The sequence below is a fragment of the Lepisosteus platostomus genome, chromosome 8 (genome assembly GCF_059453375.1).
Source record: "Lepisosteus platostomus isolate fLepPlt1 chromosome 8, fLepPlt1.hap1, whole genome shotgun sequence".
NCBI lineage: Eukaryota > Metazoa > Chordata > Actinopteri > Semionotiformes > Lepisosteidae > Lepisosteus > Lepisosteus platostomus.
The window spans coordinates 39,030,318-39,056,864 of NC_142618.1; the positions used below are offsets into that span (position 1 = coordinate 39,030,318).

The 26,547-nt window shown below is 38.2% G+C and overlaps 1 protein-coding gene across 5 annotated transcripts in view; it reads left to right on the forward strand.

The window, feature by feature from the left end:
• Nucleotides 1-26,547, forward strand: part of LOC148657297 (collagen alpha-1(XV) chain-like) — a 116,405-nt gene that overhangs the window by 56,803 nt on the left and 33,055 nt on the right. For all 5 annotated transcript variants that reach the window (XM_088643380.1, XM_088643379.1, XM_088643376.1 and 2 more), the window contains 15 exons: nucleotides 225-251; nucleotides 1,598-1,660; nucleotides 4,437-4,505; nucleotides 4,622-4,684; nucleotides 11,313-11,471; nucleotides 16,952-17,005; nucleotides 19,567-19,602; nucleotides 20,382-20,510; nucleotides 21,017-21,076; nucleotides 21,667-21,702; nucleotides 22,202-22,237; nucleotides 23,654-23,716; nucleotides 25,089-25,124; nucleotides 25,220-25,303; nucleotides 25,611-25,676. In XM_088643380.1, coding sequence (XP_088499506.1) covers nucleotides 225-251; nucleotides 1,598-1,660; nucleotides 4,437-4,505; nucleotides 4,622-4,684; nucleotides 11,313-11,471; nucleotides 16,952-17,005; nucleotides 19,567-19,602; nucleotides 20,382-20,510; nucleotides 21,017-21,076; nucleotides 21,667-21,702; nucleotides 22,202-22,237; nucleotides 23,654-23,716; nucleotides 25,089-25,124; nucleotides 25,220-25,303; nucleotides 25,611-25,676 — 981 coding nt within the window. The remainder of the gene's footprint in view (nucleotides 1-224; nucleotides 252-1,597; nucleotides 1,661-4,436; nucleotides 4,506-4,621; nucleotides 4,685-11,312; nucleotides 11,472-16,951; nucleotides 17,006-19,566; nucleotides 19,603-20,381; nucleotides 20,511-21,016; nucleotides 21,077-21,666; nucleotides 21,703-22,201; nucleotides 22,238-23,653; nucleotides 23,717-25,088; nucleotides 25,125-25,219; nucleotides 25,304-25,610; nucleotides 25,677-26,547) is intronic.

Sequence of the window (26,547 nt, forward strand, 5' to 3'; positions counted from 1 at the left end):
ACAGTACATTCCTTGCATACACATGAGAGGGGATGTAGCTAACATTCAGTGATTACATCCACTTGTAATCACAGAGAAGATTGTGTTTACACACATCTCCTTCCAACAACACATGTTCTTCTGTAGGGGGTTATATGTAGTTACATGAGTAAAGATCTTTGTGTTTGCTTTTGTGTACTGTATCTTAATGTCACAGTTAAAATGTAACATTCCTTGTCTTTTAGGGAATTCCTGGAAAAGATGGGACACCCGTAAGTATTATTCAAACATACATAATGCCAACTGGGTCTTTTGAATGGCTGAAATAATGGATAAACATGGATAATGAAAATTATTTCTACTTGTTATACTACATTTCAGATTGGAATTGTTAGAGGAAGCCTATGAAAGACACAAAGACTACTTTGTGATATCCCTCTAATTTCTTGTATTTTGAGAAGAATGCTTGAAACTCATCATAAATCTAAAAATGGTTATTTAACAGTGGTGTTGTGTGTCTTCACAGAGTATTTAACTACTTTCTCAATCCACTCATTCTCTGAACACCCACGAATATCAAGTACATTCAAAAGCAATCATTGCTAATATTAGTTAACTACTGGTAGTTGCACAGATCTCTATATTTTTTAGAATTCCTTATTCATTTTTTCAAGATCTTCTGTCTCTTTTGATGAAATGGTTAATTAGTTTCTAAGGGAAGTTCTAATTAATTGCAATCTGAATAATATTCACACCACTTCCAGGCTAATAAATTCACTAAATCTCACTAAATGCATTTAGTTATTCCAGAGGTGAGATTTAAATTATCTGTTTTTTCAAATGTTAATTAATAGTGCTTGCTCTTAAAAGCCCACTTTGAAGAAGAAGAATTAAGATATTCACAATTCTTCCCCCGTTAACTATGGAGTTTGATGATTAAAATGTGAATTTGCTTTTATTGAAAATGCCATTAGGATAAGGACAACAAATTTGAAAATAGAGAACTGATGGTAAAAGAAAAAAATCTAATACCATTTATTCATTGTTATTCAGGTTGTTTTCTTCCAGATGCTTTTGTTGTGTTTACTTGTTGCTCCTCAATGGGCATCTGAAAGACAGGCCTTTCAATAATATAATTTGAAAATAAAAGTTAGTTGAAACACTTTTGGCACTAACTATTATATCAAATAACATTTCCTGGAGACTTCTTCTGCCCATGTAGAGTAGTAGAATTCTCTAGTTGTGCTTTGTAGCTCTAAAACCTGATGTGTCACATACAGTAAACACAATTGAAATGTAGAACTGGCAGACGTAAATTCCTGGTTTTGTTCTTCAATTGCCGAAATGTTTGCTACATTTCTGCAGCCAGTTAAACAAAGACCATGGACTGAGAGACTGCCAGTAACTACTTTGAGTTTGTGTTATGCAAGCAAAGTTTATGTCCCTGGATGTGCTTGAACAAGTCTTTCAGTCATCATCACAGTTGTTAACAAAACCTTTTCAATTTTGTTGTTATGTTTAAGCAAACCACTTATACCTAATCTTTCCATTTAAGGTCTAACTAAAGCCTTAGGTGTATGTCTAAAAAATAAAATCCTGGTATTTTTTCTCCATCCAGGGTGAAAAGGGACCACAAGGATTTCCAGGGCTGCCTGGAGAGTCTGGTGCAAAGGGAGAGAAGGTATGGAAACTGCTGTCCTACGGCACTGGACAACTAAGAGTCCCTAGGAACAGAAAAGTAGTGTGCAATTCCCCAAAATTTAAAAGAACAGTAGTCTGTCGTTAAGAGAAGGGAGAATGTGTGATCCTAGCTGCAGAATAATTTTAGTTTCGGTGGTCTTTCTGATGTATGAGTTCGGAAAACCGTCTTTGAGAACACAGACGGAGAGATTAGAGTGGCCGTGGCCGTCAGAGGTGAAATGAGAAACAATGGGCTTGGAGAAATCTTTAATCTTCACAGCCCTGACGTGTTCTCTGAAGCGGTCTCCGAGTCTCCTTTTTGTTTCTCCAATGTAGATGGCTGGGCATTTACTGCAAGAGATACAGTAAATAAGGTTTCTGGAGGTACAAGATGCTGTCTGGGTGATCCGGAATTGTCCTGAGGGGCCTTGTATGAGTGTGGTGGTGGATGTGTACTAGCAGGTGATAAAGCGAGCTCTGTTGCAAGGGAAAGTGCCTGGTGTGGATGGTTGTTGAGGGCGGTCAAGGGAGCTGTGAACAAGGAGGTTACGCAGATTAGGTGGTCTGCAATATGAGATGATAGGGCGATCAGAAAAGAGGGCCCCAACGGAGGGATCATCCTGTAGGATGGAAAAGTTGTGGTTAATGGTCCTGGGGATAGGAAGTGTGATAGGGTGGTAAGGAAGCACCAAAGGAATGCGGTTGTTACGGCGGGAGTTCTTGATCGGGTTGGTGGTCCGGGGGGTGTTTTTGGCTCGGGCAAGGGCCCTGTCAATCACAACTGCTGGGGTATCCTCTTGATGAAAAAGGAGAACATTTTGAGGGCTTGGTTCTCGAAGTCGTTGTCGTCGCTGCATAATCGTCGTAGCCTAAGGAACTGTGAAAAAGGAAGAGAGTTTTTAGTGTGGTTGGGGTGAAATGAGCTGTACTGGAGGTAGCTGTGTGAATCCGTGGGTTTGTAATAAACTGAGTGGACAGTCGGGGGTAGTTGATAGAGAAGTTGATGTCTACAAACGGAAGAGTAGTGGAAGGTAAGTTAACCGTATATTTGAGGGACGGGTGGAAGTTGGTGAAATGGTGCAGGAAAAACTCAAGCTGATCGTTGGAGCATTTGGCGGCACCGACGCAGTCATCAATATATCGTTTGTAGAGGTCAGGGACATAGCCAGTGTAGGAAGCGAAGAAGCGTTCTTCTACCCAGCCGACAAAAATATTGGCATAGCTGGGTCCCATTCTGATAATAATAATGATGATAATGTTTATGTGATAATGTTTCTTTATTAGCCCTATACAATTTCTTGCATTAGGAATTTGTCTTTTCACATACCCCAGCTTTTCTCCATGAGACACAGACAGGGAGAGAAGCTTGGGGTCAGAGCACAGGATCAGCCATTATACAGCACCCCTGGAGCAGTTGGGGTTAAGGGCCTTGCTCAGGGGCCCAAGGAGTAGGATTCCTCTGCCGGCTGCAGGATTTGAACTGGCAACCTTCCAGTCACAGGCGCAGATCCTTAGCCACAGAGCCACCACTCCACCCCGGTGGCTGGTGCCCATGGCAACTCCACTGACCTGTTGGTAAAAAAGATTATTGAAAGAGAATGCGTTCAGTGTGAGGACCAATTCTGCAAGGCGTACCAGGGTGTGGGTGGGTGGATCAAGCACTGTGCGCTTGTCCAGCGTGTGTTTGAGGGCTGTAAGGCCGTCATTATGGGGAATGACGGTGTACAGACATGTGATGTCCATGGTAAAAATGTAGCATTCGGTACCCTGAAATTGGAAATCATTAAAAAGTTGGAGCGCGTGGTTGGTGTCTTTGATGTATGAGGGAAGATCTTCAACCAGCGGTCTCATGAGGCTGTCGAGAAAGGCTGAGATGTAAGTAGTTGGACAGTTACATGCTGATATGATGGGGCATCCAGGGGTGTCCAGTTTGTGGATTTTGCAGCCTACGCATGCTGACGCAGCTACCCACCTGAACTATGAAGTGTGTAAGCTGAGCTGGCCAACCAGACATTCACAGTGTTTGCTCAGCTCTCATATTGAACAGACACTTGCGGTGGATTTCTCAGATTTCACTTTCTGGAAAAGATATGTATGTGGATGATTTTTTTGAAGGAACGGATACATAAATTATTGTAACTATTGTTTTATGTAAGATTATGCATCAGGCATTTCAACTACTTATTTAAATTAAATGACAGGAAGTCCCCATCGTGCTGTTAATGTTTTTGAGATTTTATTATATAAAATTATCAATTTTCATGATTGTCTTATTAAGATAGTTAACAGTAATATACAAATTAAATCCATTTAAATAGGAAAGATAGATAAGACAAGAGGTTTAACAGAAATACAGAGGGAGTTCAAGTTTTGGCTTTGCCAAGAGCTAAAGGAAGATTAAAGTTCCTTAGCTGAGACACCTTGACACACAACATTGGCCATAATGGAGGAGGCTTCCACAGTCTGGCTTTAAGTGACTTTATCTCATACGTAAGGTAAAAATAAAATGGTGAGTCAAAAAGTAAAACTTCCAAACTGGCATGATTCGACATTAGTGTGCTCCTTTAGTGCTTCTAGGTTTTTAAGGAATCGCACAAAGTAACTGAACACAAACACCATCAGTTAAGGTGAAAATATATCCATAACTAGTACTTACAGTATACAATATTAGAGATGTTTTGTGCAACTAGCTACAGGCTTTTTTAATTCTGAAACAAAAAGCCAGTTGTGCCAGTTTCATTGGTTGCTGTTACAGCTGTGTTCTCATTTTTCCATAGGGTGATCCTGGAGTAGGGCTGCCTGGCCCGCCTGGACCGCCTGGCCCTCCCAGTCCTGCACGATTTCTGGTCTGTATCCCACTGAAGCAACACCCCTTGTCTTTTTAGAGATTTAGGTGCTGAATTTGGACTTAGTTCTGAAATATACAGAAGGTGGTTTGCTAAGGTTGCCTTTCTTATTTCAGAGTGGAGCTGATGGCTATGGTTCAGGCTTTGGGGACTTTGACAGTGATGCAGAAGTTATCCGAGTAAGTACCTTGTTTAGAGCACTTTTGCTTGCAGCCTCAGACATGTGGTTATAGTTTGCAAGAGAACCGGTACATTTTCTCAAAATTAATAGCGATGTTTAAGAATACTCCAGGTTACTGTGTCTGTGAGGTCAAAGCATGTCAGATTATTCCTGGCCTTTTTCATGCCCTAACACTAATAAAACCATGTAAATGTTTTATTCCATTAACTACTGTTAATTTCTTTATATTTAATCAGATCTGATTTTTGCTGGTAATTAAGGGGACTTAAGAGTTCACTGAAAGATGTTAGTGGGCTTTATTTCTGTAATGCTCAGGTCAAGTGGTGTCAGTGAGCACACACTATTTTCTTACTCTTATGTATCCACCCTTCTGGATCAAGCATAACAAAACCATAGACCAAAATAATTGATCCAAATAGTGGCATAATTTTATAATTTTGTTTTTTAAGGAGTGATGCCTGTTTATCTAAAACAGGAATATCTAGTTCCAGCTTCTATAAATAAAGGCTAGGAGATTCTGTGTCTTCCTGTGGAAAATTGTATTTATGCCAGTTGAACATTGGGAAATTGTGCAAATTCCTGTGCTAAAGTGCATGTCATAAAGCAATGCCATGGTATTACAGATGCAGCCATTCAAAATGCATGGTAAAACCCTGTACTGTGCAAAAAAATCTGCAGATTAGCGCATTATACCGTAGTACGTGATTGGCTAGCTAAAATGACTGACAGGTGGCACTCATGGTGCATTGGTTGTTAGTGAAACGATTGCTTCATTTAATCTCTTTACTGTGCATGTTTAAATCTGCTTAATGTTGAATAATAATATGGAATTTTACAACTAAAGGGAAATGTTGGTAGCTGAGCACAAAAATAACAAGAACATAATGTCTCTGAACACCATAAATGATATTAATTTAGGAATATAAACATATTATGTAAGCTGTATACAGTGGTGTGAAAAAGTGTTTGCCCCCTTCCTGATTTCTTATTTTTTTACGTTTGTCACACTGAAATGTTTCAGATCATCAAACAAATTGAAATATTAGACAAAGATAACACAAGTAAACACAAAATGCAGTTTTTAAATGAAGGTTTTTATTATTAAGGGAAAAAAAATCCAAACCTACATGGCCTTGTGTGAAAAAGTGATTGCCCCCTAAACCTAATTACTGGTTGGGCCACTCTTAGCAGCAAAAACTGCAATCAAGCGTTTGCGATAACTGGCAATGAGTCTTTTACAGCGCTGTGGAGGAATTTTGGCCCACTCATCTTTGCAGAATTGTTGTAATTCAGCCACATTGGAGGGTTTTCGAGCCTTAACCGCTTTTTTAAGGTCATGCCACAACATCTCAATCGGGGCAAACACTTTTTCACACCACTGTATGTCATGCCCTCTACATCTAGAGGGCGCTCCTGCTCTGTCCTGATCCTAGTTTCTCTGTGCTTTACTTGTTCTTCTGGTGTGTCTTGTTGTCTGGGGCTATATATTTCCGATTGTTGGGATTGGTTGTCGAGAGGCTTGCCTCAACAGGTCACCCAACGTCCGCTACCTGAGGGCTTTTGTCGTGTCCCCAACTTCGCCCGATACCTTGAGCCCGGACTGAACCCCTGTGTTTGTTCCGATCTTACCGCTATGCATAAGGTCTTCTTGTCTTGCCAGTCTCTCTCCACGGCTAGCCCCCAGCTTCCGTGACAGTATATGGCTGATATTGGTACTTTAAATAAAAAATACAAACCGGTATTCCACTTTCTTCATAAACATTTTAAGCATCAAAGTCTTTGGTTACTTACTGTGGTTATTTTGGAAAAGTTTTTACGTGCTCCTTCTGACTATATTAAGTTTATATACTTTATAAAATGTTATAATGTTTTAACCTTTTCTATGAATACTTGTGATCATTATCGCAGTAAAAAAGCATTCTTTTTAGAATCTGATTAATAGGGAATTTAATATGGAATCGTGTATCTAAAGAAATTAATAATTATAATTATATTCAAATTATTACAGTAGTACACTTTCTTTGTAAACATCTGCATCAGTTTTGCTCATTCACCCTGTTTTACTGTCCTATAGCTTAAGCTGTCAAGCGGCACATTGGTGTAATGGTTTTTAGCATGCGATTCACATGCTGGAGGTGGGGGACTTGAACCCTGCTCTTGCCGTGAGTTTTTTTTACAAATAAACATTTCTTTGAAAAACTAAAATAGTAAATATTATCGACACTATATTTAATTTGTTGGTATTAAAATCTAAATATCACAATACGTTCAAAGTTAATTGATTTATTAATAACAACTAATAATTTCAAACTGCTTGTATTTTAAAATTGTGTTTTGTTCGGGGTGATTTTTCACTGTTTTCACAACCTTCAATTTATTAAATGTGTATTTTTGAGACAGGGTGTTCCAGACCTCTGTTTAATTTCTGAAACTCCCTCTGTATTTCCTGTTTTCACACAGACATAGATAAGAATAAACTACATTCACAAATCTTTTCACAGGCGGAAAGATGTTCTGTGCTCTTACCACAGTACGTTGTTACAATGTTACATTTTTAAACATCAGTCGAACCATTCTGAAGTCTGTCAAAATCGTAAAAAATGTTACCAAATAGTATTTGGTGACAGTGTTACCTGTCCTGGATAAAGCGGTTAGAAAATAGTATATTCCATTGCAGCCACTTTATGTAACACGTCTCCGTACTTCTCACTAAGGCCAGGAGTGTTAACACCCCACTGTGTAACGGTATGTAGAATAGACCGTTCTGCTGTGGGAGGGGAATTAATTTTCAGTAGCATGCTCTGTTGTCATTGTTGATCTTTTACACAAGGCAACCAGCAATCAAATGTCCTGTTTTTTCTTAACACTCGTTTTTGCATACTGTAGTTTTAAAACTTGAACAAAGATGTGCCACATGTATACAGTGCGATGTTGTATAGTTTTAAAGCCACTACAGTATAGCTTGTGGGAGATACATTTATTTGTACTGCATCAAAGTTTAACTCGTTCAGAGCGCCCGACATTACAAACTCTGGGCGTTTCATTGTCTATTGCAACAGTATCGACAGCAATGTGGTTAAAAGGAACATGCCAAAATATTTCCAAAATAATAATAATAATGGAGAAATCATAACAATAACTCCGAGTTGTTTCAGGCTAATCATGCAATCCAACTGAAGGAAGGACACTTAAATTAACACAAAAAGACTTTATATTTATAAATCAGTAAAAACACTTTTTATACACAAAAAATGGGTGTTTTTTCTTCTGCACGATCAGCTTAGAGTCTTTGTGTAAGCTGTAAGTTCTTTTTACTTTCTTAATTAAACATTTTAAATACTTTAATTTTGTAAATGCAACACGCATTCCATATAGAAATCAAAATAATGTTTTCTACAGGTTTTAAGCAGATCAGCAGGTTGCTGACAAATTAGCGCACTTTCCACTAACTGTAAAGACCGTTCTACAGCTTCTATTTTTTTAAAAACATTTAGAAAAGTTTCATCTATACTATTGGTTTCATATAGACTATTCTCGATTGTTTTTCCTGAATGTCACACTTAGTTCAATATTTTATTTACAGTACATCTAAATAAGAATGTCAGGTGTTAACATGAACTATTGGTAATCAATAATATTAAAATTCACAATGTAATCATTTGTTGCACTCCTTCCACATCTTGTAAAAACATTAATTTACAATAATTTATTCAAATATATGTTGAATCTGACTATCAGAAAATAAGTAAAATACAAACTTATAAAGTAAAAAAATGAAGATAAAATATAATTTTATACACTTTTTTCTGTGTCTCTTCCTACTCTCTCTCTCACTCGCTTTGATTCGGACACAGAATGATTAAAAATGGGAGGGAATGTTTTCATGCCGGCGCATTATCATCTCGCACCAGAGAGAAGGGAACAAAGCTGGTAGTATCATTCATTTCAGTCTCCATCACTCTGCCCATTGATATAACTTTTTATATAAACGAGATGATTTTTATTTTCAACAAATTGTAAATATGACGTTTACATTGGCGTTTTTATAAATTTTTCACTTAAGTGTATGGAGGAGTGTCAGCCCCCCCCACAGACAGACTGACAAAGCAATTAGGAAGTGTTAACTATCCAGCCATTGCAAAGGGTTCAACTGCAGCAGTCCATTTATCCTGATGGTAATTGTAACAAATTGTCACGTTTCACATCCTTGCGTAACAATCATGACGTTCTCATGCAATCAAAGCTTTTATGTTTTTTTATTTTGAAACCATGATCTTGACATGCAGGTGTGAAGAAGAGTTAACAGCTTCAGATTTAAAAGGTTATTAATAATATCTTCTGTGTCGCATTAACATTGGAATGTTCTTACAAGTGTAAAAAGAAGCGATACACAACATGTCTCCTCTGTAACTCTTCAGTTTACAGAGAAATTTCCCCAGCGCCACACAACATTGTGCAATAATACTCTTCTTCTAGCTAATTTCAAGGGAGTAACCCTGTTACAAAAGGGAACAGCACATCGGTCCTTGACTATGGTTGAACAGTACATTCGATGTCTGGTGGAATTTCAGCATTCACTTTTCTGTAATCTGTACAGAACTGTGACGTCTCTGTACGTCTGTACATTATTGAGACAACATTGTTGGTACCAATAATCAGGGGGACTTCCTTCTTTGAACTCAACTGTGCTCCAGTAAATAATGTACAGTTTATCACCTTCTGCAATGCTTCTAGTTTAGCAGGATTTGCGCAATAAGCACATTGTTTAATGGGGATGACATTACCCACATCTACAGTATATCACTATACAACACAGGTTTGAGTCGAAGTGTCTGTTAATAAAACAGAGCGCTTTCCAATACATATAACTACTGCATGATTTCTTTATCCGTTTCAGCTAAATGAGGGGAATCAAATCAGTCAGAATCTCAGAGTGGCAATTGTAAAAATAACCCTTCTTCCCTCCTTTGTTTTACTTAAAGAATTTTTCGAAGAAATCCTTAATCACAAAACCACCGCATAATTTATCCAAATACAGAAATTCATGCCAGAGCCAACAACAAGCTGTAATAGTGGACTAGTTTTATGTATTCACTGTATAAGAAACAAACCAAAAGTAATATTTTGATTGCAGTGCTTTGTCCATTACCACTACAATAAAAGTTTTTTGAAATGTGTGTTGCGTTTATGAAATTCAAGGATTTTAAACATTTAATTAAAAAGTAAAAATCTTACAGCGTACACAAAGATTCTAAGCTGATCACTAGGAAGAAAAATCACCTGTTTTTTGCACATAAAAGTTGGTTTTAACTATCTAAACCAGTTTTTTACAGCTTTAAAGTCATGCGATGTTAGGCAGGGACACATTATTGTATTTTATTTTGTATTTAGTTTTTAAAAATTAAAATCCTTTGCTCATCGTGTTGATAGGCTGTTCTCCGATTACTGGCAATTGTAAAAAACTAATCATTCCCCCCTCCCTTGTTTAACTTAAATATTTCCATTAAGAAATGCTTAAACACAAAACCATGACATATAATAATTCATCCAGATACACACGCCGGAACCAGTTTTGCCAGACACAACCTCTCAGAGCAAATCTGGCATCTGGGCTGAGGTCTCCTTTAGCCCAGCCAGCTGGTATCCTCTTGAATGCCGCTGATGGACCGGATTCAATCCCAGGCGTTGTACTTTTTTTTAAATTCCAAGTTAAATTGTTGGCTGATTACTGGCTGCTGACATTTGGATTAAGACAAAATATAGATGTTCTCAATTCGTATGTAAACCTGAAAGAGACACATCATGTTCACAATAAGCTATAATAGTGGACTTTTTTATGAATTCAGCTCTGATCGCGCTTTGAACCGCCTGGGCGGTTACCACTACAAGGGCAACAGAAGTTTTTTAAAAAAAAAGAAACAAATATTTATCTTTTTACAATAACAGCAAGTGGTGTTCTTACTACATGTTCTTAGAAAAGGATAAAACGTTATAACTTTTTATGAAGTACAGAATATAAGCTTAATAATGTTAGAACAAGCACGATAAAACCAGAACCCACTGTATCTTACCAAATTTTCCATCATATTTATGCATAATTAAATTATTTATGATGAAGGTGGAAGGTTGTGTTCTTTTGTCAACCGAGCAATCTTGCTTTTATAAAATATACCGACTTTTTAATGTTTAGCATGCTGTAATACAGAGTTTATTTTAAAGTCGTTTTAAAGTCTAAACAGTATACAGCTTAAATACTTAATTGGAAAAAGATTGTCCCTCAGCAGTGATCGGGATTCGAAATCGGGCTTTTTCTGGCGACACCTCAAATGCTGGACATTATGCTTTATGAGCTCCACCTGGGGGTTTTACAAGGTACTTCATGATACTATTATCCTATTTCAAAAAACATGCGGTATGTTGCGCTACGTCCACCACGTTTTATTGCAGCGTACCTCCCTCTTTTTGAATGGCTGGATCTGTATGTTTTTTCTAAATTGTGTTTGTAACATCTCTTGTGCTTCCATTATGAAAGGAAATGCATAGAAAATGGCTAAAGTTCTTAATTAGTACATCATGAGAACGTTGTTCATATATAGACTCAAATGATAAGAGCTCTTTTATTTTAGGGTCCCCCAGGACCTCCTGGTCCCCCTGGAAAGCCTGGTCCCCCTGGTCCAAGTGTACCTTTGGATGCCTCAGCGGCACTGTTGCCAGGTCCTCCGGGTCTCCCTGGTACCCCAGGCCAAGATGGAAAGGATGGCCAGATTGGTAAACCTGGACTGCCCGTAAGTACAATGAGTGCCTGATTAGTTTGAAGACCAGAACAATGATGATTTAAGCAGGTGTTGCAGACTGTCATTACCAGGGCACACAGGAGAAATCTGGATTTCCTCCGTTTAAAAGTTAACCAAGGTACTTTAGTTGCAACTACAGATTTCCCATGGTTAACTTTTGATATGTTTGTCAATTTTGTTTTCAACCAAATTACTGAGTGCATTATTCTTTTTGGAAACTATAGATGGATTTTAATGGGTGAATAATTACCCAAGAATCAGATAAGAATTATATGAAAGAGTAGCTGAACTTTATATGCCTTTTAAGTAGATCAACAATTAGCCAAGACATGGACAAGAACTGTTGAAAGAACATTTGGTAGGAATTCCTGTTCTAACAATATTGTCTTATAATTATGATGTGTAAAATAGTAAAACCTAGGTAAATTGTGGTAAACAAGTGCTGGTGATGCTGAAAGCATTCACAGCATTCAAGAATGAAACATGCCTGATTATATCAAGTGTGATAGTGGTGTATAGTAGTAATACTACAACATATAAACTATATGTCTACATTTAGTAATAAAAAAGAATTTAATAAACTATAATCAAGGCATTTACTTTCTGTAAACAGTGCAGTTCAAGTGAGAATTGTAAGGCACTGTAGCCTCAGAACAACTGCTGAATTTTCCACTTACACAAATTACGCTCAACTCAACTTGGTTGTATGAATTCAAAACTGAGCAAAGTGAAGTGAATTTTCAGATTTAAGCCTTTATATCTATTGTCTTGGGATAACAGTGACACCGTTCAGTATCTTATGTTGTCTCATAAAATTATTATTTTTCATGTGTTGACCTGCTGTGACTTGGACTTTTTGCAGGTGTTTGATGGGGAGTTTAGTGGTTCTGGCAAGGTACAGCACTGGTTCATTCAGGTTGCTTATAGTACAGTGCTCCAACTAGGAAACGTATAAAGGCAATATTTTTCCTCCAACACACAATCCTACATGTTTTCTAACAGCGTATATGCTTTGTACACAAAGGTCTTTGTGCAAAAATCCACCATTGTTTTCCATTAAATAGCTGTTTTCTGTATGCACACTATTCAGCTGACAAGCCTATGCTAAAGATTTGTCAAATTGGTTATAATTTTAAAGCACCCTCAGTTTTTTTAAGTTGTTCTAACAAGTTTAATCAAGGCTGCTCAGAAGGAACTGTTTTTAACTCCAAAATGCCTTGATGGAAATCTAAAAAAAAAATCTAGCTCTTGCTTCTTGGGTATTGAATGAATGTGCATGGTTCCCAAAGCACAGGGTACTTCATTAAATTTCAGGCAACAATACACGATTCTTGGAAATTCATTGAATTGAAAAGACAAACACAACTTCAGCTAAGCTGAATAGGACATTAACTCAGTATAAAACAGTTTACTGTGTGTACTGGATACTTCACATAGGAGCTGAATTTTACAAATATGAGTTACCACTGGTTTCTGAGTTAAAGCCACTACTGTGTTGCCAAATCTAAAGTGAATCTGTCCTTGCTGTTAGCTATTTTTTAAGATAAGATCACTTTATTGGCCATATACAATTTATTGCATTAGGAATTTGTCTTTTCGCTTACCCCGGCTTGGCATGAGACACACAGGCACACAGACAGGGAGAGAAGCTCGGGGTCAGAGAGCAGGGTCAGGCATTTATACTTAGGTCACCCCTGGAGCAGTTGGGGTTAAGGGCCTTGCTCAGGAGCCCAATAGAGTAGGATTCCTCAGCCAGCTGTGGCTGCGGGCTGTGGGATTTGAACGGGCAACCTTCCAGCCACGGGCACAGATCCTTAGCCACAGTGCCACCGTTCCACCCCGAATGTCATTTTAATGTCATCCTTACTCATTCCAAACAAATTTGCACTTGTTGACATTTTGTATTCCTGGGCTCATAAACAAGTGCCATGTTTGTAAGTACTCCGGTGTCCCACAGTAAAAATCACGTTGTGAATCTTGCTGCATGTCTATGATAGCAGAGGACGATATTTAAGTATTTTCTCGGTGTTTGTATTAATTCTGGACCTGATTATAACCGACACCTGAATTGTCTCACTTTCTTTCCTTCACACCTACAAGCACAACTGCTGTATCTCTAGCCTTTCCATCACAGAATCCCCCTTGAACCAGATCTGTAATTATTTTCAATAACATTAATATTAACATTAATATTGAACATTTTTGTATCAGTATAAAACTTGGTGATTGTTATATTTTACAGAACTGCAATGGTTAAGAAGAGATGCATGTTCAGCTCTCCTGCTTTCGCAGCTTTGTAGTTAAACCATCCTTAAGCAGATGTCCTGTGCGTTTGAGAAGTAGCAGCCTGATCTGTACCCTTAAATTCTGCATTGCAACATTCATTTTAGTCAGATATATTCAGTTAAATTCTGATCTTGAAGTTTTAAATAGGGCAGCACTATGGCACAGTAGTTAGCATTCCTACCTCACAGCTTAGGGTCCCTGGTTTTGATTTTGGACTTGGGGTGCTTCCTGTGTGATGCTCCAGCTTCCTCTAACAGTCCAAAAATATATTGGTATGTTAATTGTCTTGTAAAGATAATTTTACCTAATGTAAGTGTACTGTATGTGTCTGCCCTGCAATGGACTGGCATCCCATCCAGGGTGTACCCTACCCACACAGATAGCATCCCAGGTCTGAAATTGAACCCAGGGCCACAGCACTGTGAGGCAGCAATGCTAACCACTGCACCAACGCCAAGGTGCTGCCTCATTAGTGCTTTGTTAATAAAATATTAGAATTATTTTACGGTCAGAGGTCTGCTGTTGGTGTTTCTCAAGATGCCAAAGAACATGTTATCAAAATATAGGCTATGATCAATTATTAGGTAAAGTTGCAAGAAATTTTGTAAACCCTTTGGAATTACCTGGATTTCTGAATTAATTACACATAAAAATGTGGTCAGATCTTCAAATAAGTCACAGTAATAGATAAACACAATCTGCTTAAACTAATAACACACAAATAATTGTAATTATTCTTCTCGTCAATACTGAAGACATAATTTAAACATTCACAGTCCAGGCTGGAAAAAGTATGAGAACACTTCTATTTAGTAACTGGTAGAACCTCCTTTAGCAGCAGAACCTCCACCAAACGTTTCTTGTAGCTGCTGATGAGACCTGCACGTTTAGGAGGAATTTTAGACCATTACTCCTTACAAAACTGATTCAGTTCACTGATATTTCTGAGATTCCTTGCGTGAACAAATCTCTTCAGGTCATTCCACAATAAAGTGACTTGGCCATCCCAGAACACACATTTTCTTCTGTTTAAGCCACTCTGTTGTTGATTTGCTCCTGTGTTTCGGGTCATTGTCTTGTTGCATCACCCAACTTCTCTTAAGCTTCAGGTGATGGACTGCTACCCTGACATTCTCCTGTAAAATTTCTTGATACAATTTTGAATTCATTGTTCCCTCTATGATAGCAAGCTGTCCAGGCCCTGAGGCAGCAAAGCAGCCCCAAACCATGATGCTCCCTCCACCATGTTTCTCGGTTAGGATGAGGTTTTGGTGTTGATGTGCAGTGCTTTTTTTCCCTACAAACATAGCGTTGTGCGGTCCTGCCAAAGAGTTCGACTTTTGTCTCATCTGTCCACAGAACATTGTCCCAGAAGCGTTGTGGAACATCCAGGTGGTCTTTTGCAAACTTGAGATGTGCAGCAATGTTTATTTTTGGAGAGCAGTGGTTTCCTCCGTGGTGTCCTTCCATTAACACCATTCTTGTTCAGTGTTTTTCTTGTAGTGGACACATGAACAGAGACTTTGGCAAGTTCAAGAGATTCCTGCAGGTCCTTTGCTGTTACCCTAGGGTTCTTTTTCACCTCCTTCAGCATTGCACGCTGCACTCTTGCCGTGATCTTTGCAGGACGCCCACTCCTAGGGAGAGTAGCAACAGTACTGAATTTCCTCCATTTGTAGACAGTTTGTCTTACTGTGGATTGATGAAGACCTAGGCCTTTAGAAATGCTTTTTTAGCCTTTTCCAGCTTTATGCATCTCTACAATTCTTCTTTTAAGGTTCTCTGATATTTCTTTTGATCAGGGTATAGTTCACATGAACAGCTCTTTCTTGAGAAGAGCAGACTCTGTCAGTAACCTTTGTGTGCCCTTTTTATAGGGCAGGGCACCTCCAACCAATACCTCCAATCTCATCTCATTGATTGGAACGCCTGACTCCAATTCGTTTTTGGAGAAGTCATTAGGTTCACATGCTTTTTCCAGCCTAGACTGTTAATGTTTAAACAATGTGTACAGTACGGACAAGAAGAAGTACAATTGTTTGTGTGTTATTAGTTTAAGCAGATTGTGTTTGTCTATTATTGTGACTTTGTTGAAGATCAGACCACATTTTTATTAGTAATTAATGCAGAAATCCAGGTAATTCTAAAGGGTTCACAACTTGTTTTTTGTAACTGTTTATAAATATGACAAAGGGACAAGTAAAGGTTTATTCCATGCTGAAAAGAGAACAGAATGAACACAACATTTTGGCTGTGGAGCCTTCTTTAGGTGTTACATAAATATGACATTGTGTTGCTTTTTGGTTTTGTGTCCTTCTGAAACATGGCTTGTCTGCATTGTTGGATATGATCTGCCTTTCATTTAAGTAATGGTGGAGGCTTTTACTAACTACATTAAAACATAACTTCCCTCTTTGAATTATTTGTAAAGCCATTGTTTTAAAAAAAAATAATAACACAAAATGTAATCTGGTCCAGAATGCACTTTATTGATTCTCACACTGAGTCAAGGTTATGCAGCTCTGGTGGTAATTCAGTAAGTGTAAATAAGTCAGGTAAGGGGTAAGTGTGAGGTGAGTGTTAAGCTTTAAGTTTAGAAGTTTAGAGTTAAGGAAAGAATGAGGGTATAGGTTATGGTTAAAGTTAGTTGCTGTTTAGGTTTAAGGATTAGGTTAGGTTTAAGATTTGGGTTTGATAAAAGGGTTTAGGGTTAGGGTTCCGGTTTCACTCTTTTGAGTAACTGAGTCTTTTCCAAAGACTATGCAGACTCTATGGCTTGGTAGCACTAATTATGCAGGTTTCCCATTTACTGATTATTTATTGAGCACTTAGATACCATACAATTCAGGGTTCACCACAACACATGCCAGATTATTTTACATTAGAAGGATGTTAAACATATTTAAAGAAGATCTACTGTAGATGACAGTATTAGTTTCATACTCTAGGAAGAAGGTTTTTCCATAAAATAATGTTGTTGTCTGACTTATTCATGGCGCTAGATTAGCTCTACAGCTCTACAGCTTTTGAGCTATATGTCCAAAGAGAGGTTTTGTTTTCAGATTTTTATAATTCAAGGGTCAAGACAAAGCCTACAGTAATATGAAGCTGAAATTCATTGCCAATTGTAAGAACCACAGGCCACCTACACAACAAATCTGAAATATGTTGTTATGGTTTTCCAGGGTCCACCAGGTCATGATGGAGGTGTGGGACCACAAGGAGAAAAAGGTGAAAAGGTACGTTTATAATTGAGTCAGAGAACATGTATGGTATGAAAAACAGTTGTCTTTGCTCTCTCTCGTGTGTACAAATTCCTAATTTGCAAAAAAAAATGTTTTTTAATAAGAACAAAAATGTAAAATAGTGCAAAATACACTTAACTGATTCTCACACTGAGTCAAGGTTGTACTTTGCTGGTGATGCAGGCTTTCCCATTGATTTACTGGTTGAAGATAAAACTCAGTTTGTTTGCCAGGATCTGTGGGCTTGGAGTGCAGCTGAGGGACAGGGTTGGCCAACTGCAACAGGGCTGGCTAGAGGTGTTGCTACATAGAGGAAAAAGGCATCACCTGGCAAAGTAGCAGCCTTACCTGTAGCTGAGTATAAGGAGCCTAGATGACACAGATTGAGTTCTGAGTACCCCTGGCTCTGCCACCAGCAGACATGGGTGTGGAGTGAGTGAAAGAACCACAAACTGGCTTCTACTACAGTATGTCAGGATGGTAGCACACTTGTTTGCTGCTAACATACAGAATCAGTGTCACAAACTGCACGCGTGCAATTAAACTCATGCACTTATTAATCAACTTTCATTCCACACACCCTTCCCTATTTATACCCTCTCACTCCACTCCTCCTATTGAGGTTTTCTCACCCGTAAACGTCCTTTTGGATTTTTTTCTTTGAAACCTTTTTCGTCTCTCTCGGCTCTAGTTTTCCCTAGCTCTCCCGTTCCCATTCCCATTGCTCCTGGACTACGGCTTCGCATCAAGTTTGGATTTGGTTACCTTACAGAAATAATCTGAAACTTGGCTGTAGAATCCCTAACTCGACTCCTATTTTTCGGCTTTGCTATATGTTTAGGTTTTGGTGCTTTTGGAATTTTACAGAATAATCTCGGAGACATTCCACCTACTGCCTCGCCTGTTCCTACATTTGCCTTCTGACAATCAGCCAGTATAGTTAAAGATGTAAATGCTATTGAAGATCATGCAAGTGGGAAAGACAAAGAGTTGAGAGAGCACAGTTTACTGAATTATAGTGAGTAGATTAGTGAAGAGTGGATGAAATGAAGAAGTGTATTTTAGGAAGACAAGTTTGTGATTGAGTGACAGAGAGTATAATCCTCCATTCTCTCATGGAGTCCATGATTAGATTAATAAATGGTAATTAGTAAAGATATGATGTTAAGAATAAATCAGAATGAGTGAGTTCCTGAGTAGAGATCAACAAAACAGAAGCCATGCAGACCTCCCCCAGAAGGGGACAAACACAAGAGCTAGGACCAGAGAAGGGTTCTGTCCACAAGATTGAATGACAGACAGTACACTGTCTGTAAAACTAAGATGACACACTAGCTGGATTGTTTTTAAGGTGGTGGAAAAGCCAGCATTGTTACAACCTGACAATAAGATAGGTGTTATCTGTCCCAGAAGTGATTTCTAATAAATTCTGTTAATTCAATACAACTGAAACCCCAACGTGTACTAGAACAGATCTGATTGCATTTTAGAATACAGATTTCTCACCAACCGCAGGAGTCATGTTCCTGAAATCACCCGTGATTAGTTTCGACACATCAGATTCTTCCATAACCTCGAATATTGTCCATTAAAAATAACAAATAATGTGAATTATTATTCATCTTATGAAAGTAATAGCATATGTTTTAAATATTACAGCAGAAATGATAAAGCCAAAGCTTTAAGAGAGCACTAAAATCAAGTGTGCATACTAGTGTGAAAAATGTGCAAAGGAGCATCTTGCTGGGTGGAGAGACACATGGGGTGTTAGGGAAATGTGCGAGGGGGGGGGCAAGGTGACAAAACAGAGTTATGAGGTTGTGGAGGAGCCACATGTTCCTTTGGCAGAAGCCGCAACTGGGAAGGCTAGTACTCAGCATGGAAACTGTGCATGAGTGAGTTCTATGATTGGCAGTCTTGTGGTCGGTAAGGGAAACCTGTTGTTACATAATGGAGAGATACCCTAAACACTTATACTAGTTCTGCACAGCTCCCTTTGTTTGCTAAATATGTTGTGTTGTTCAAGCTCTATATACCGTAGCTACTTTATAAGCATTGCAGCTGCCAGCATTTTGTGAAAACAAAGATACAGAGTGACATATTGTGCCACTGATAAGATAGAATCCCCATTTCAATGATCATTCTGTACTTTTTTATGACAAATGTGATCTAAAACCTTATTATTCAGGTTTACTGAAGTCTTACCTAAAAATAATGAGAAAATATCATGGTAGGCTATCCAGAGGATTTTACAGGATGGCACGGGGCCTGAGTACTGCAGCTGGCAGTGGGGAGCGAATTATCTACCTGTGAGAGGACACTACTTCTACAGTACATTCTGTTCACCTCTTCACCTGCTGTACTTTACAGTAAAACCTACTGTATATCAGTTGCTTATATGGCCAAGAGAAATGACAGCATGTGAACAATGATCTGAAAAAAAATATTTATGAGAACACTCAAATTATTTTATAAGCTGGTATTCTTAAATATCCCTAAAAAGTTGCTTGTCACTTGTTTGTAATTTGACTACAATATGTTGCTTTCTCTTACAGGGCAATCCAGGCCTGGCTGGGCCACGTGGACCAAAGGTATTTCATACATATGAAACAAAGGAAACGTGAATAAAATATGACAACACCTGGTCTGCCATAATGAAAATAAGTTTTCATGACATTTCATGTTTTAACGTGAAAATTTAAATGTATTTCAAGGTTAAACAAATGGTAAAATAACCGTGACAAATGATACCAAATTGCAGTCTGTTGATTGTGTTTGTATCTGTAACCACATACTGTACTAAGTGTTTCTGCGAAGACATTATTTATCTTCTTACAGTTACAATAACACATTATTGCCTTATATCTGTGTTACATCAAAATAAGTTATTTTGTCTTTAGCTAGATTTTGGTGTTTGCAACTGGGATTTTCCAGTATTGCTTGTGACAGGCAGAGCATCATCAGAGCTGAGTAGGCTTGAGTCAGCTGAGGGTCATTGGCTTGCTTCACAGCAGGGATCCCTGGAGTCTGCCAGGCAACTGTGCGCTTGCAGTATTGTCCATTGCAACCTCATCGCTCATCTAGTCAAGACTGGCTCTCCAAAAGGCTCCATGGGGCTCCAGTATTTTAGGGGACCGTTTACACAGTCCACATCTTCCTTTGCTGGATAGGGATTGGAACAGTAACGTAGTCTGATTCAAAGTTGCAGACTTTATTCAAACCAGGAAAAATCCTGAAGGGATTAACCAATTAAGTAATTGGTAATATACTGATTCACTTGTTGAGAAATGTTTCTTCCAATGTGCCCCAGCTTTTGTAAAAGTCTAGTCACACCTCTACTTTTTCACAAACTCCATTCACTTCCTCACAGGGAGATGCAGCAGAACCTGGGATGACTGGTCCACCTGGCCTTCCAGGGTCTAACGGAGAGAGAGGCCTTCCAGGTCCCCAGGGCCCCCCTGGGCCTCCTGGGCCCCCAGGGAGGGGCTACAGTTTTGAGGTGTGTTGTCATCCCTCATAGATTGAACACAATCCAGAAAAAAAAACATGAGACAGTGTAAAGGAATGGGTTTAATTAATCTCACTGACAGAAAATATATATATGAGTTATATTTAAAAAAAAAGATATAAGAAAAACATATTTTAATTGTTTACTATTTTCTTAGTAGCTGTCGTGTTGTTTTGTTATTGTTATTTTCAAAGCAGAAATTAAAATCCTTTAACCCAGTTTGGCATGTGCTGTATTTGCAGTATTTCACTTACAAGAACAGTGAAATATTTTAGTTCCATGTACAATTTCTGTCTGTAATTTACAGCCTATTTTTTAACCTAGAATTCACTGACAGTTGTGCCACCCAAGTGAACCAATTATTTAAACAGGTTTAATAAAATCCAGTCCCAAAATACTTAGTCTTTGTTATTATTATGATTCATTTTTTTTACCATCTGTAAAGTGTTGATATCGTGTTGATAACACCTCCAGTGTTGATATTCTGATGTTTGCAGGATATGGAAGGATCTGGGAGACTAGGCCCCATCGGCGAGCCAGGGATGAGGGGACCTCCAGTGAGTGAGCAGCCGGACAGCCTGAGCAGGAGAAGAGAGTTCACATCCCATCACAGCCACTGGGGCTGCTCTGTTCCCCTCTCTTTCACCAGCCTTTCACGATTAGAAGTCTTGAATCCCACATTTTTGCATTTATTTCAGAAACACATACAGTATAACATTTTGAAAGCCAAGGAGGAAAACAGATTTGTTTTTTTAAAAAAGGTGTAAAATAAAACCCTACTTATGTACGTTGTGTTTCTAGCTGGAAGGTACAGGTTTAGAATGTAACAAATCATGGGAGAACTTTTGCAAGCCTTGATGGGCATGCATGTTTAGAAGAGGAACTGGTACAGGTTTATTCCATGCTGAAAGGAAATGAAAAGAGAGACAAACTTTCGCCTGTGGAGCCTTTTTCAGATGTGTTAGGTGTGTCACAGCCGAAGGCTCCACAGCCGAAATGTTGCGTCTTTTGTCTTGCTACTGTACCTACATGAATGTTTAATGTGCAGTATGTTAGCTGGTAACATAACATGTCTATGATATGAATGCTCTGAGTATTTCCTCATACTTGAACTAGACTGAATTGTACTTTTGGCTTTATTTAACAGGGCTCTCCTGGACTTCCTGGCTCTCCTGGACCGAAGGTAACTTAGCTGCTATCTAGCCTAATAAATCAGCATGGGTCTCCTAATTTTAATTCACCTCTCCATATACAGTATTTCTCACTTTCTCTCTTTACCAGGGGTGTCAAACTCATTTGCTATGACAGGTCAGATTTAATCTAAACAAACATTATGTGTGCTGTACATACAGTGAATTCCTAAAATACTAGATACAACCTTTACATAGTGTTTTACTTCTTTGGTGCTTTCTTTACAATAATATACCCACTTTTGAAGTGCAATTAGTAGATATTGCATCATCAATAGATATCAGTTTAGTAAAACGTTCTGAGTGTGGGATTCGGCCCACAGGTTTGGATGCTTGTCACCACTGCTCTGAAACTCCTCAAATTAAAACACATTTAATAGTTTAGTAGTTAAGCTGTCAAAGTGTTAAAATAGTATTATTAATAAATTATTTTCATTGTCCTACACGTAACATAAATTATTTAAAAAATAAAAGCTACTGTGTTCTATTCAGGGTGCAGCTGGGCTGGATGGACAACCTGGTGAAAAGGTAAATATGTAGTAAAAATGCTTGTAAGTCATTTCCTTTAGACGGGAGTTATAAGATCTGCAGCAATATGCTTCCCATTATTTCTAATTTCCCTAGAATTCCTGATAGCCAGTTGTAAAAAAAAACATTGCTTTTATCACAAATCTAATTTATTTCAGTCTTCCTGGTAGTTATGTACTGAACATGGAAAGACAATACATATGACTGCAACAATCACAAAGCTATTGTCAGATAAATAACAAAATAATTTCTGTAGCAAGCGTCCTGACGTTTTGTTGAACAGACCTAAACCTTCATTATGCTGATTAACATTTTCATCAAAAAGCTGATCAACTGGGGATCATCTGTAAAAGTTAAAAACTATTTGTGTATGTGGCGACTGTGCGAAGCAATAGAAGCTTTGATTCATGTTTTGCACGAGGTTGGGGACTTCAGGGACTCTTTCCCATTTCTCTTGACAAACATATACCCTGGTACAACAGTGCTTGTCTCATGAGAGTTCAGTAACACTCAAATCTATCCAGGAATGTGTCCTTGGCATAATTGTCACATTGTCATCTCAATAGAAAGCTATTGTTACAAAATTTAGCATCAAGGCCAGTATCCTTCTGAAATTATGTCATGTCCAGATGAGCCAGCAGGAAGGGCAGTAGCAAGTGAGCTCCTAGGACTTGGTCAATTTATCTCTGTGCATTCCTGTGCATTCTATCATTACAAGTATAGTTCTGTAGCAACTAGAAACGTCCGCCAAAACCAGCACTCTTGGAACATCCCACTGACGCTGACGCGCTTTTATACAAAACAATTAGTGTATAATTCTACACAGCTGCACTCTGCTCACCTATCAAGGCAGTCTGCGTAAAACAACTCATCGCTAAACAGGACTTGAATGTAACTGGCGAGTCCACCTGATGTGACTTAGTCCAGCTTCCCATATACCAATGATGTAAAGGCATAGTTTTTTTTTATAAGAGGGGCATATGTGTTGTTTCTTTATGTTCACTATGTTTGACCTCTGCCAAATCTTTTTCGCTTAGTGCTTATGCAGCAGTCAAAGTCAATGATGTGTACCTGTCACAGTCATGAGTGAACAATTACTGAACACGAAGCTAAAATATTTAACAAATATCAAAAATCCTTATCCATTATTTTTCTTAAAACTTGAATTGATAAATAGATTAATGTTTCCTTTGCGGATCAGTATATTTCTCGAGCAAGTAAAACAGTGTTAACTGTATTTAAATTGTTTACCATGATAACAGACAAGCTGATATTGTAATACTGTACAAGTGAAATGAAGAGCATCTTATAGATTTTCAAATTAACAGCAATTTTATCCCTTTGTACTTCCTGAGTTTTGTAATGTTTTACATTAGTGCTCTTTTCTCAACATGCTGTTTCCATCTTTCCCTCCAGGGTGACCCAGGAACCCCAGGATTAGATGGCAAACCAGGATTAGCAGGCCTGCCAGGACCAAGGGTCAGTGTCACTTTTCCATCTGCTACAGTATACAACTGAAACATCACCACCCAAATTCAAGAATATCTGATTCGGCCTTGGCATGAGTTTTTTATCCGAGAGCTCAAGAGTTTAAATAATGCACAAAAATAGATTTTATTTTAATTAAGGTAACTTTTGTATAGCAGTTCTAAAGTATATGACAAAAATCATAATTTTTTCAGGTTAAGTTCATTGATAAAACCCAGGTTAATTTTCTTCTGTCAAATGAAAACGTTTTGTAAAAGCTGTTGGTTGCACAATGTTTAAAGGCTTCTGTGTGCCCATGGCTTTTGCAAGTGACCATGACTTTAATGTAGGTGACTACAATATACAGTAAATGTACAAAGTGCTCTATGAGCAACGATTATTGATTTTTTTCTATTTTTTTTATCCCATATCTTAACAGTTTTCTGTAAAGCATCCTTCATACAATAACAATTGTTTAAAATGTCCTTTGATTAGCTCATTTTTAATTCCTGTAGATAAACTGTAGAAGTATTCTAGGGATAGTTCAGTATTGGGAGGCGCTGTGGCAGTTCCAGAGCTGGCGTGTTGTCTGTGTCTAGTATTGTATGTTTCACCTCCACCTGGATGGCTGCAGCGGCAGCCATAGTGCGCCAGTACTGTACACTCACTGTACATCGACTATCAGCGGGGAGGAGAACAGAGTCAAGCAAATTCTTAGAGGGGGATTATTATTAGGGGACCATGATTGGTAAAGGCCAGTGGAAAATTTGGCCAGTACACCAGGATAACTACTGTACTCTTTTCAAGAAGAACCCTGGGATTTTTAATGACCACGGAGAGTCAGGACCTCAGTTTTACGTCTCATCCGAAGGACAGCACCTTTTTACAGTATAGTGTACCCGTCACTAAACCGGGGCATTAGAACCCACACAGACTTCATGGTAAGCGCCCCCTGCTGGCCTCACTAACACCTGTTCCAGCAACAACCTTAGTTTTTCCTTGGATTTCTCTCATCCAGGTACTGACCAGGCTCACACCTGGTGAGCTTCAGTGGGTTACTAGTTGTGAGTTGCAGGGTGATACAATATTTGTGCTGGCAATAACTGTTAAAACTCACTTGTGTTACCGGTTGAGCTTGTAAACTAGTTTTATTTTAACCACGGGAGAAAAAAATACACCTCTTTGGCAGGAACTTTTCAAAAATGGAAATAAATAAATAGCATCAGTTTTCCTGTAGGTGGCAACAGAATTGCAGTCAAAACTATCTTCAAAACTAAGGCAAAGAATATAAAGTCCTTTCAGATGTTTTTCCTATGGTTCACCCAAAAGAAAACCAAAACACTGATAAACATTAACATTGATTAAACCAGTGTGTTTTTTGCAGGGTGAAAAGGGAGAAAAAGGTAGCCAAGGACCAAAGGTACAGTACAGCTCATTTTAATGTTCACTCTGAAGAGGCAAGTAGAATTTTGTCTTAGTAACAAATTTTAGTAACAAATACCTTCTGTGTTACAGGGAGAGCCAGGGCAGGATGGAAAGAGTATAACAGGCCCTCCAGGACCCCCAGGTCCACCAGGGGATATTATATCCCTCCAGGAAGTAAGTATTTTTTAAAGCGCAGGTGGGGCTGGCAGACCTGGGAGAGGAGAGCATATGGCCGGGCTGTCTCGTCAGGCTGACTTCTGCTCCTCTGTTTTTAATTGTGCAGACGCTTTAACAAATAGTAATCTGCTGTACCAAAATCCTCAGCACTGTTTTGTAAGAGTCACACAAACTGTTTGTTTCTCATGATTTTGTTCTGCAGAACATTATGAAATTTGGAAAATTATCACACATTTTATTTTTAATATGTTGTAATAACATGAAAAGAAAGCTACAGTAGTCACCATTGATTTTTATTCCTCAGCTTTTGCTCAATGGTACCGAAGGAATCCTTAACTTCACTGGAATTCAGGGTCCACCAGGACTTCCTGTGAGTACTCACATGGACACCATGAAGAAAACATCTCTTGCATGATTTGTGGTTTTCAGTTTGGCCATGTGAGATGATGAGCAAAATCTTTTTTCACATGTTCATAACTGCATTTGCTTTGAATAATGATAAGATGGCATTTAAAAAAATGACTACTTGCATGTGTCATTTCACATTATTTTATTATTATTTTTATTATTGCTCTTATGCCTGTGCGAGAGATTGACATTGCATAATATCACATTACATGAATGTCATAAGAACAGGAATTGAGTATAGGATTTTCTACAGCCACCATAGACTTAACAACATGACTTGATTTTCCCATTTTTCCCAGTTTGAGCCTTAGAACTCTTCTGTGCAGGAATCATCCCCAGGTTAAGTGTCTTAAGTTGTACATATCCAGCCATTCAAAAAGCATGGTAAAAACCTGTACCGCGCGAAATTATCTGCGGAATACCACAGTATTAAGGCTGGTCAACATGACCGACAGGTGGCACTTGTGGTGCATCAGTTGTTAATTAAACGATTGCTTCAGTTAATCTCTTTACTGTGCATGTTTAAATCTGCTTAATATTGAATATAAATATGGAATTTTACAACTAAAGGGAAAATATTGGTAGCTGAGCATAAAAATAAGAGAAGCATAACGTTTCTGACCATCATAAACTATATTAATCTAGGAATATAAATATATTATCAAACTGTAGATGGCTATTAGTGGTAGTTTAAATAAAAAATACTCAACAGTATTCCACTTACTTCATAAACAAACATTTTAAGCATCAAAGACTTTCACTCGGTCACTTACTGTGGTTATTATGGGAAAGTTTTGGCGTGCTCGCTCTATTTTATGTAAATTTTTATAAAA